The sequence below is a fragment of the Micropterus dolomieu genome, linkage group LG02 (assembly GCF_021292245.1).
Source record: "Micropterus dolomieu isolate WLL.071019.BEF.003 ecotype Adirondacks linkage group LG02, ASM2129224v1, whole genome shotgun sequence".
Taxonomy (NCBI): domain Eukaryota; kingdom Metazoa; phylum Chordata; class Actinopteri; order Centrarchiformes; family Centrarchidae; genus Micropterus; species Micropterus dolomieu.
The window spans coordinates 8,976,550-8,988,835 of NC_060151.1; the positions used below are offsets into that span (position 1 = coordinate 8,976,550).

General features: G+C 41.1%; 1 protein-coding gene across 1 annotated transcript; it reads right to left on the reverse strand.

The window, feature by feature from the left end:
* Window positions 1-84: 84 nt before the first annotated feature.
* LOC123959535 (casein kinase I-like) lies at window positions 85-11,866 on the reverse strand. Its single transcript, XM_046033647.1, has 11 exons — window positions 11,676-11,866; window positions 8,972-9,062; window positions 8,600-8,710; window positions 8,080-8,228; window positions 6,720-6,948; window positions 5,126-5,296; window positions 4,640-4,788; window positions 4,255-4,450; window positions 4,024-4,163; window positions 2,039-2,106; window positions 85-1,934 (listed from the first exon to the last, which is right to left on the reverse strand). The coding sequence occupies exons 2-10, from the start codon at window positions 9,045-9,047 to the stop codon at window positions 2,074-2,076; spliced, it is 1,254 nt and encodes a 417-aa protein (XP_045889603.1). The 5' UTR covers window positions 9,048-9,062; window positions 11,676-11,866; the 3' UTR covers window positions 85-1,934; window positions 2,039-2,073.
* Between the last annotated feature and the right edge of the window lie 420 nt (window positions 11,867-12,286).

Consider the following 12,286-nt stretch of genomic DNA (forward strand, 5'->3'; position numbering starts at 1 on the left):
CTGGACAAAACCACCACTTTAAAAACGTCTACACGCACGAGTAAAGCACCGATGAGAAAGAAAGATCACCAAAACACGTGTGAGCAACGTTATTCATTTTTATTACTTCATAAAATATACACAAATACTGTTGTAAATAAAGTGTGTTAAAGAACTGTACAAGTTATCAGTACACAATACATAAAGTGAAATCCCCAACCCAACAGTCACAATGCCACTGGGTCATGGTGGCCTGTACAAAGGTAATTACACACAGTACACTGCTATTTACACATCCCTGCAATTGCATCAGTTGTTTTCTTTTTAATGACATCATCAAGGTTGCTGGAGGTTAAAATCGAAAGGTGACATCAAACTATTACCATATCATTTTTGCAGAAGGAATATTGAAAGCCCTATTATATAAGGTGGACAGCCTTTGAATCATAAAAAGACAGGCAAGAAGAAAAACAACTTACTTCTAATAAATTACAGGAAGATGAAATGAAACAAAATAAAAAGGACAAAGTTATTTCAGACACAAAAATAGTTTAACATATAGAGAACAGATCAAAAACAATCTAAATACAAACTAAAAGACAAAATTCTTCTTAGCAGGGAGTCACTGCATCTCTCCAACACACTCTCGTGCACACACAAAATGTCGGATGACCCAGCTGGCAAAGTAACAGTAGCCCATCCCACAATTTAGTACTTTATATACCTAAAATTCTGAACCCAGCCCCAATTTATGTCATTAGTATGCATTTTTCTACTTTACATCTTAAAACAAATAACCACATTTTGGCTTTACATGGAAATAAAAAAAAATATTTACAGTGAAGTAAACATTTAAAAAACAAACAAACAAAAAAAAAAAAAAAAAAAAAACCACACACACACACAACAAAAAAACATTGTTGGATGTCCCATCCCCTAAAGAGTCACCCCTAACAGAGCCTGCCCACTCCCCTATGACCTCCAATAGGAAAAGAATTTAAAAAAAAGAAAAAGAAAAAAAAGGTAACATTAAGAACTATCATAAAAATTGCAGCCACTATTTGTTAGCCAAAACGGGCAGCTATGGTCTCTGGTCAAATACACTGAGAATTTCCTGAGGAGCTTCCCTCAAGACTTGACTGCGTCTTTGCAAGATCTATGGTCATTCTTCACCTTACCCACTAACAACAAAAACACGCAAGTCAAAACAGGCAAAATAATGGGGGGGAGGTTTTGGTGGCCGAGTTTTGAGGGAGAGCAAATCACCACAACATGGATGAAGGGCAAGCAAGCACCAACTGCTACTTCACCAGAAACATTACTCCACAACAGCTAAAAACATCACTTACTTGTCCTTTTCAAAGTCACTTTTCCTTTTGTCCGCTACCCTCTCACCTACCTCTCCCCATTGTCATCTTTCAGCTGTTATTTCTCTCAAAAAAAGCAAAGGAAGGAAACTCATAACTAGCTCCAATTTAAGATCAAAAGAGGCGACATTCACTGGGAAGTTGTTTGTGGTGTTAAAAAAAACAAATCTTTATTAAGCCTATATCAATCACAAAGTTGACCTTTGACTAGAAACACGCTCGTGTCCCCAATACCTTTTTGCTCCGTTGATGCCAACAGTTCTTCACATTTGCCAGACAGATGGTCCTGAGGGAATGTTTTGAGGAGTGGAGCAGGTATGAGCAGCCGTGGACTAACAATGGTGTAGCAGTAACAATGGTGTAGGACTGTCATTCATTTGCTTTTTGTATTGTGGTGGTAGTCCACGGTTCAGCAAAAAGGGTTCATTTCAGAGTGCATGTTGGATACGGTCATGTAGTTCTCTGGATGCTTTAAAGATTTCCTGTCCTTTTCCAAAGATCCACGTGTCTACTGGCAATCATTTTTTCATAAGACAAGGTAAAAATAAAAAGGAAAATAAACCGGAGCGATGAATATACTTTGCAGCCCTGCAACAACAAATGGAGTCAAAGTCATTAGAGGGGGCCGTGTGTTGTTGAGTGGTGTATTTCTGCAGTCAGCATGTGAATAAACAAGTGAAATTAGACCTCACCTGTCAGTTTCATGAGCATGCAGAGCCAAAGAATTCTACTTCCCCATATGCTCAAATGGCACGCTGACCTGAAAAAGAAACAGAATAAAGACTCAGGGGAGGAATTAGCGGCCTAGCTCTCGCTCACCTTTAGTAAATGATAATGACCCTTTAGTACATGACTATTACAGATTGTTTTACAACAATGTTATCCTGGTTTAAAGTTGATGAGTCAATTCTGTTTTCAAAAGCCATGTGCTAGAGTTCAAACAACAAAAAGAACATTTCTTTAACGATACCTATGTACCGCAATGTATAGCATAAAAGCCATGCAACATATACTGCATGTGTTAAGCTTGTATTACACACTTTTCATACCATGTCAAACCAACAGCTGACTTAATTCTAGGGTCCTTTCTTAGGCCTAACATTTTTGGTGTGGTATCGATTTGGATTTAATTGAAGGAAAAAATAAAAATAAAATTGTGGCTCAAAATTCACATCTTTAAACACCACATTTGGTCGATCTGAACACTTTAGCCATTACTAGGGCTGGGGCGATTCATCGACATAATCGATTACGAAAATACAGCGATTCGAATAACGTGCATCGAAGCTTCACTGCATCCGGTGTGAGCAGGGATTCCCCCGGACAAGCCTAAGATACAAGACTGCTGTGAGCTCTGTGGAATTGGGAATAGCCTCACTGGAGCAAAACTGCTGTCCACAAATACGTGAAGCAGCATGAACACGTGAAGCGAAAGTATCCTGGAGCACTTTGTCTAGACAGCAGCACCGCAAATGTTTGCCTTTTGTCTCCACACAAGCAGGGCACATTATCAGCAAGTATTTCTTCATCGCCTTCATGTTCTGCCTCGCTACCGTCATGGTAGCGTAACGTTACATGATGTCATCTAACGTTCGGCTGTTTCATATTTTCTGTTTATATAACGCCACGTATTGAGAGAAAACAGCTTGTGATTATTGTACAACATATTACTCATTACTGAAATAAATCCATGTCATTTAAAGCCCCCCTCCAGCCAGTTTTAACTGCCGTTTTTGGTTAATGTTCTTTCTCAAACATAGAATGGGGGTGTGGTTAATAGTCAGACGTAATCACTTACCATGACAACCAAAAACTGACCGGCTGGAGTGTTCACTAACGATATGCTGTGTTAACATCATTACACTGTAAAGTTTAGTACACTTTACTGTCTGGCAGGAGTAGCTATTACTTACCCATGATAGAAACTAATGTGAGTGTATCAGCGGTTATCAATCATACAGTCAATGGTCCTGTCACGCACTGCACACGATAACTCCCACTACGTTTTATGGTGCGCTTACTTTACCGCGGGGGTGAGGGGGGTCTATTACTCTGTTGAACTGTATGTAAAGACTTCTGATACCATTGCCTCCGCATTGGTAAATCTGCCGGCAGTAAAATGCATGTTGTAGACTGTATATAAAGACAGTGGCAGGTGAAAGTGGAACGCGTTTTCTGTCATCTGTCCTCCAACACCGCACGCACAAATGCCATAATGAAAGTTAACAGCACACTAAACCAAGAGGAGGAAACTTAAAAAATAAAATGAAGACCCTCTGTTAGCTAACTTTCTGCAATAACTATGCTAGCTAACTACACCTGGTTAACTACAACTAAGTTAACTTAGCTAACTAAACTAGAAAGACAAAACAATCAGACACAGAGAGACATACCTACTGTAAGTTCTAAGTAAATTACATGATAAATTGGTTAGCTAGCTCACAATGTTTTTTAAAAATACTGATTTATTAAGACGTTTTTGATTTATTTTGGATAAATTGCTATATCAAATGAGTAAATAGGCTACTTTTTTTTCTCCTTTAGAATACACAAACTGTCTTTAGATTAATCAATTTGAACAATAATCGTTATGTACAGCCCCAGCGACAGTTGAGTCAGTGTGTGTCATGCGTGGCAGACCAAAGAAGCTGCGAGTGGGATTTATACGTTTTCTCACCTGTGATGTGGAAATTCTGGACTGGTCGTGACGGGCTGTGAGGTCAGAGGAGGATACGTTGGCAGGAGCCCCACGGTGGAGCCGCATGCTCACCTTCCTCTCCCTCTCTGCACGAGAAATTGCACGAGGAGACGTGTTCCCTGAAATTATGTATGAAATTAAGAACTGACCCCATGCAGATATTTAAGAGAAAAGTATTGAGGTGTCAGCATAGTATCATGTTACACTCACCAGACTGCTGGACCCGTGAGGCAGGGTTAGAGATGGCCTGCTCTGGCCCGTTCCTGACTCTGTTGGCAGCTACAGGGTTGGGACCTGGGGGGAGGCCCCGCGATGCAGACCCCCTGGGGGCTCCTCCAATCCGCTCATCCCTCTCCTCTCCCGTCCTCCTCTCGCGATCCCCATCCTCGGCTGTCCGACTGGCACCCTGATAGAGGAGATCAGCCACATTAAAGCTCATCTATCAACAAATACAGCTTTAAATTAGCTCCATCATTTTTTAAGGCGTTTGAATGACAGATTTTTGAGCACTACGATAAGAGTTAAGCAGCAGCTAGGCACCAAAACAAACACATACAAAAAGTACTTCAGTTAAAAGAAACTTAAGTAAACTTACAAATTTGAGCATGTTCCAATCAAAGACATAATCATAGGAGAAACCCTGACGGTGGAAAAGATTCCTGAAGAGCTGTCGTAGGTAAGAGTAGTCCGGCTTGTCATCAAAACGGAGTGAACGGCAAAAGTTCAGGTATGTGGAGAACTCAGCTGTAGGAGAATAAAAAAAACAAGCAAAAAAGAAATGAGGAGAAACTCAGAATATACCCAACAAAACAAAACACTGAAGCTTTGATTATAGGGATTAGAAACATCCGCATTGTTTTTCTTGGAACGTTATTCCTCATCCAAATTGAGCATCTAAGGACAGAGAGTGTTATATGCTGTACATATTATAAAGCCCCTTGGGAAAAATTTGTGATATTGGGCTGTATAAATAAAAGAAAAAACACTTGACTAGTGTTAAATTCTATACTGAGAAACCCAGTACTGCTGAGGCAGATAATTTCAACGTAACGCACAGAGGCAACACAGAAACGTCACTTACAAGGGTATCCTTTACAAAGAACCTCGATGGGTGTCGACATTTTCTTCTCACTGATTCTTTCATATTTCTGTCTCTTGGTAGCAGCCTTGAGGCCCTGCCAGGGGAGGGAGCCCAGGTTGAAGTACATGAGGACATAGCCAAGAGACTCCAGGTCATCACGTCTGGACTGTTCTGTGGACAGAAAGCATGCGTGCACATACAAGAGTGAGAAAACTGAGGGATGTCCGCTTGGTGCTACGACAAAGACTCATTTACCCAGGCCAAGTGCAACATGTCCGTGTCAGAGATTATGTCACAACATGGCCAAACTATTTTATTTTACTCTACACAGAAAGAAAGATGGCGGTAACTCATTGTGTCATGTATGACTCATCTATTTTACTCCGTCTCTGTGGGTTACCGATACCTATATGTACAGTGTGAGGTCATTTTTGCATTTTTTATTGGTTTCCACTGCACTACGGCCAACCCCTAGAACGATTTCCCTGACCTGATAACCCAACAAAATAATCATGTGGCACTTCTTACTGAGAAACTTGTGTAGCCTGTTAATCAGAAACTCCTGAAAGTGTGGTTCTTGTTTATTCAAAGCAAACAAAATCACTTCCTGGACAGTCAGCGCGATTCAGTGGAATGCTTACTGCCATTACTGGTAGATAAAGGATGCTTTGAATGTGGAACTTAAACAGTTACAACATCAACTCCTAAAAATGTAGTATTTAACCTTACACTGTACTTATAGTTAAGTACAGAGTCTTCCAGTGGATATCTAACAAAAAGTCAATGATATCTAAACAAAACAACCTTTAGGGCTCCAACTGTTGAGCTAGTACACAGCACTGAAATGAGGTGTTTGCCATAAAAAAAAAAAAATTATCTGCACCCCCCCCACATCCTCTGTATGATCTGATAGGGTGTGTATAAACAGAAGAGTATGCAAAGAGGAGCCACGTCCAAAATGAAACGGTGAGGAGGGGAGGGCATAGGGGACGTCAATGAGGAACACCAGTTTATGGATATAGACCCAGAATTGGCAGCTTCCCGGCTGAAAAACAAACAGTAAGAACCCCAAACTTAAAATCCACTTAAATATTCAGAGCCCCTTACTGCATTCTGACAAGACATGGAAGGATGGCAAAAAGGGAGGTCACTGATTAAAATAAAGATTCCACTGACAACTGTTGTTCATCCCTAACCTGGAGGAATGTCATGTGAGGGAGATCCAAACTCAAGCCAACTGTGATTTATCACATTTAACAAGGTGTTTAAAAGAAAGTTATCAAATCTTTACTCAGAATTATCCATACATCTCCGCCATGGCAGTAATCCACAGAATGTAAACAAACATGACTCACAACAACTCTAGCATAGGCTTTCTAGAAAGCTTCATCGCTTGGGCCTTTAACTGAACTGCCTGACATTATGTGTGTGAATAACAAGGTCAAGTACCAACGGCAGTACTGTTTTTAAGGGGATTTAATTCAATGTTGTGGTTAACGTGCAACTAGACTAGCGCCAGATCACAACACCCAACATACACCATCATAAAAAGTAAGCATATTCGGCTTGTGTATATGCTCCAAGTGTCACTTACCAATACCAAGATGTGTGTTAATAGAGGCGTAGCGCGCTGTGCCAGTCAGGTTCTTGTTCTCCCTGTAAGGGATGTGCTGGTGTGTGCGGGCATCACGGTACTTCTTGGCCAGTCCAAAGTCAATGATGTACACCAGGTTGCCCTTCTTCCCAAGCCCCATCAGGAAGTTGTCAGGCTTGACATCCCGATGGATGAAATTCTTGGAGTGGATGTACTCAATGCGACTTATCTAAAAGATAGGTGAGACAAAGAGTGGTGAAATTGTCAGGTTCTGCAGCAAACACCACAATATACACAGAAACGATAAACTGGGGCTTGTCGTGGTGACATGAATACATAGCCACAACTTTCCTTGTTTAGTTTTCTAATAAAGTTTTAGTCACTAAGCAGTAGTAGCTGCACTCAATACATCAATACCTTGTGCAAACTAAGGCAAAAAGGAGAACAACAGGACATATGAAGACATGACACAGGAAGGTCATGACCTCAGGCTATAAGTGGAGAGTCAAACACCGATATAGAGGACTAGCACAGCAACTTGGTTGCAGTTAGAACAAAAGGTGAGTTGAGTTGCGCTGGATAGATCTATGCATGAAAAGCGATGAAATATCTAGGCCAGCAGTCTAGAAGAGGCCGGACTTACAAAATATACTGGGTGCACATCAATAGTAGAGAGCACAACATCTACAGTCTTTAAAGAGGCCTTAGGTCAGTGGTTCTCAAGGACCCTTACTGTTTGCCATTTGCCCTGAATACTGATTATTGTTAAAAACATGAAAAAAGGCACATAAGTGAATGACAAACAATTTTATGACTTTCCCAGAAACAAAATAGCCATGTGAATAGTAATTACATTTAATTCAGTAAATGCTCCTCTCAGCAGCTGACAAACACTGAAGAGAAGAAGAGTTACGATACACACCATCTCGTCCAGTTGCAGTCAAGTAAACTGGCCGGTTTTAATGTTGCAGACCAGTTTTTTGCAAGTAGTTGTAAAGTTTAAACTCTAATTGTTAAAACTTGCACCTCAAAAAACACCCCCCAAAAGCAGCTCAGGGCCCCTTTCCAAAATATTGCTTCCAGCACCCCTTGTTGTCCTCTGAATGCCCCCTGAGGGGCGTTACCACCCCCATTGAGAAACACTGTCTTAGGGGAATCATGTGCAAAGTTGATATATAGTGCGAGCACCAACAAATAAAATAAATAGGTCATGCAGGTGACCTAGTGGGATCATACATATTACATCTGTATTCTACGCATAAACAGAACTGTTTCACATAGTGGGATATTAACCGAGAAGATAGTGACACTGTCCTAATTCTAATGCTTCTGACTTAACATGGGAGGGTTTGTTTCATACCATCTGGTCTGCCAAAAGCAGGACAGTCTTCAGGCTGAACTTTCGGGAGCAAAAGTTGAAAAGGTCCTCCAGACTGGGACCAAGCAGCTCCATTACCATCACGTTGTAGTCTCCCTCTGCACCACACCACTTTATTGATGGAATACCCACTAGAATACAAAAAATACATATTCAGCATAAAGTTTGTTCAACCTGTTATTAGTGGCACACCTTCAATTTATATTGTTTAGTAACACATTTTGCATCAAACCCCATTTTTTTCTAAAGCTAAAAAAAATTGACAATTTCTTGAAAATGTTTACTCATTTGGGAAAGGTTCACCTAACATGGATTTAGATCACAACAATTTGAACAGATTAAACAGACTGTCATTCAGTCAGATTCTTATTGTTTAAAATAAATTGTACATTTTTCCAGCAGACTCAGTAGGGTATTCGCATCTGTAATATTGCCAAAAACTGTTAGAAGGAATGCTTGAAAGCGCTTGCCATGCGTGTCAAAAGCTGTATTCTGTTCTTACCTCCTCCTTGCATCATCTTGTAGAACTTGCTTTCAATGTGCAACTGTGGGTGTTTGGTCTTCACACATTCCAGCTTGATGGCTACCTCCTCACTGGTGGCAATGTTGGCACCTGAGGGGACACACAAAAACACAACCCCAGCTGTAAGAGCCATGGAAGTTGCACCAGTACCATGCCAATGATGGATGAATATGACGGAAAATCAGGTTCCGTGCCTGGTTGGGGGGGGGATTAATGATACGGTATGAAAAGAGAGACTGTCCAGAAACTAATGTGGAAAGAACCTCAACAGAGGAGACACATGGAAAGTTGGGAACAGCATGCAAAAGAAATAAAAATTAAAAAAAAAGACAAGTGTGCATTTACACTTACCAAGGTAAATGTCGCCAAAGGAACCACTCCCTATTTTTCGCCCGAGCCGGTACTTGTTCCCCACTCTCAGCTCCATGGTTGCGAGTTGTTACTATCACCAACAGACAAAAAACAGATGAGAGATTATAAATTACAGATTATAAGAAAGCAAAGGACACATTACACCATGCTAGCCAATCTGGGCTGCGCCTCTTTTCCCTCACCACTAACTCTGAAACATTATAGGATGAGCTACTGTACAACTCAACTGAATATAACAGAGGACTATATCCTAGACTTGGTAGAATGAGATAAGGTATCTTCAAGATCAGTCAGCCGCTCACATCATGATCCATCAATCCTCAAAGCAACGGACTGTCCACCTGTTTGTGTGAGAATGTTGCCAGCTCAAGGCCAGCTGATCAGCAAACAGCTGTCTGACCTCCAGAGACACCCGATTAGGGTAGGTGAGAGGGGGAAGTGGTTGCAGTGAGATCAGCAAAAGCAGGGACGGGAGAAGAAAGAAATACAGCAAAATAAGGGCTACACAGAAATGCTAGTTGCCACTTGGAACAGGAACTGCACTGAACTGCACGTGATGCTGGAGCAGGACCATAATTTATTTATTTAGTTCTCTCTCTCTACCACGCCACATTGTGCAGCCACTGCAAAAGCAAGACTAAGCGCTCCACTGTTCTGTACTAGCACTGCCAAGGGAGAGCTGGCTGGCTTTATCTGTGTCAAGGCCATCAGACAATTCTGTACAATGAACTTCAGAGAGCAAAGTGCTGCAGAGAATATATCAGCGAATAGCATTTATCAAAGAGATTTGCTTCCTCACCACCAATTTGGGAACACCATGTAAACAAACTGTGCCCTTTATAGCAACAGCGGACCCTCGTTACAAATGTAGCATTGCTGCATCTTCCGATAACACTTCTAGTCATGTTCCCTATTGACATTTCAAAAAGGCAATATATAAAACAGCCCCTATCGTCTTTACCAACATCTGCTTCAATCCACATCCCCACATCAAACAGTCTCATGACAACTCAGAGAAGTTGCAAAACAAAGCATTGTGGGCACGCCAACTCAAGAAGGTAGAACAGTCATCAATTCTTCAGGACTGGTCCTCTGCATTTGATCCAGAACCTCCTTTATCACAACATAAATTATCCCAGACATTACTTTGCTTGATTGTAAGCAGTGGGATTTTTTAAAAATACAAAAAAAAAAAAGGTCCGTAAACCCCACCTCTTTTCTTAAACAATTACAAAACTGTGATAATGGCTGACATACTTTCATTTTCGATAATCTGAGCCTTGTTAAAAGAATTCAAAACAACTTGCCTTGCACTGTCCTCTTTTCAAGTGAAAACAAACTGCAACAGTTGATGTTTTCAGCTGTTCCTGTAAGATGTAGCATGTGATGAAGCCAGATGGATTTGGGTTAATAAAAAAGCGTTGGGTTTCATTCCACCAAGAGGGTGTCTCACGTGCTGCAGCGAGGGACCCGATTTAGGGAGCAACATTAATCACAAGGCTACACAGTAAGTGCCACTGATTAATTGCTTGGTACAGGAACAGTGATACGCAATTTCAAATCGCAGTGTCCATGTGGTTTTCATTTGCATATACCCTCACGTGTTCATTCTGAAGAGTTTTGCAAGGGACAACTTGGAATTGCAGAGACATACATAATGAAAACATGGCACAAATGGGACGACCTGCATGGCCTTGGTTAATGTGCAGGAAGTGGAATTAGACTATCACACCATGTGCTATTATGGTAGTAAGGGTCTACAGGACAGTGGATTAGTTAAAATGCTACAGTGCATATCTGCTGGTTAGGGGTGAGTCTTCTTAGTTGTGGTGTTAGGATGTCCTGAGGAGGTGGTATATTGTGATTAAACCATTTATACATCACTGTAAATTACATAAATCCCAAGTTGTATTTCTTTTATAAGTAATCAGTCAGACCCACTCGTGTAAAATGTGCCCGACACAAATTAAGTCCTCTTCGGGAGAGAAAACAAGTGTCAGAGACCCAAAGCCAGAGGATTTCACAATCACATGAAAAACAGAGTACTGCTACGCCTCTCAGCTGTCACTCCACAATCAGCTCCTGTGTTACAGACTCGACACTAAATGCTTGCACAACACAACCAAAACTTGCAAAATAAAAACAGTTTAATATATTTTTTTACGGCAATGATGACATGTGTGAGGCTACGTTGGTCTTTCCTGTTTGCAATTTGATGAGAAGCAAGTATGTTGTGATTCACGCGACAAGGTCTAAATATCTGCTAGAACTTATTACATTTAATAAAATCCGCTAACAGCTATGATGTTTTAAATGCTCCGTTTGTATACTTTACAGGCGCTTTAAGTGTCGCTAAACACCAACCGAAGCGTTAGCGTCAGTTCGCCGTTAGCTGCTTAGAGTAACCTTAAGCTAGTGGAAATACGATAACCAAGCCGCGATACGTAGCGTTTCTGCACCATGATTCTTTTCGACATTAAAATAAATTAAATCACACTTAGACGCATTTTGTATCATACTTATAGCCGCACCCATCTATTTACTGGACTAGCCTGTGTAGATAGCAATCCCTACAATTCGCCCCCTCCCCCTCTCCTGTAAGCCGTGAATACGAAACTCCGATTCGGCCGAATCAGGTCCCTTTTCCCCCTTGGTTTCTCTGTTTCCCCGACCCACCACTCACCCGATATTAGGTTCGTCCGAGAGCTGGTTCAGTGGAGATTCTGATCCGATGGTTGTCAGTCGGACAGGGGCCTGGGCAGAGGAGGATGGGAGCGGATTCTTGCGGATCTCATACCCCCAGCTCTTAGCTCTGTCGTCGGTTACACTCCGTGTTGATAGTCCCTAAGAAGCTCCAGCTGTACGAGCTCCAGTCTGGCTCCCCCTCACGTTACTTAACAACGCGCCCGTTCACGTTCCCAACGTCGATGATGTCATTCTGTGTGTTTGTCAGTCATTAAAGGAAAACGTCACGCTCCTTCCTCGCATAAATATGACCATTCATTAATTATCCCGTTTCTTTCTGTTACTCATGTTTCATATCCAAGGTACATGGTTATTTATTTGTCATTATACAGCACAAGGCTGCATAAAGAAACACAATTTGTAGTTCCTTCATGCTACACACACAACACATACTCAAGTGTAGGCTAATCATTATATAAACATATAAAATAAATCAATATATAGTTATTTATATACATAACCGTATTGGCTACACCAAGAACATTGTGCATAACATCCTGTTATAATATCTGTAATTAATCATAACAATTATCATAAGTTTAGATGTGG

Coding starts and splice junctions, on each gene's coding strand:
- LOC123959535 (XM_046033647.1), bottom strand. CDS start 9,047: ATGGAGCTGAGAGTGGGGAACAAGTACCGGCTCGGGCGAAAAATAGGG. Junction 8,711..8,971: donor CTTTGGCGACATTTACCTTG/GTAAGTGTAAAT, acceptor GTGTCCCCTCAG/GTGCCAACATTGCCACCAGT. Junction 5,297..6,719: donor TAACACACATCTTGGTATTG/GTAAGTGACACT, acceptor TTCTGTCCACAG/AACAGTCCAGACGTGATGAC.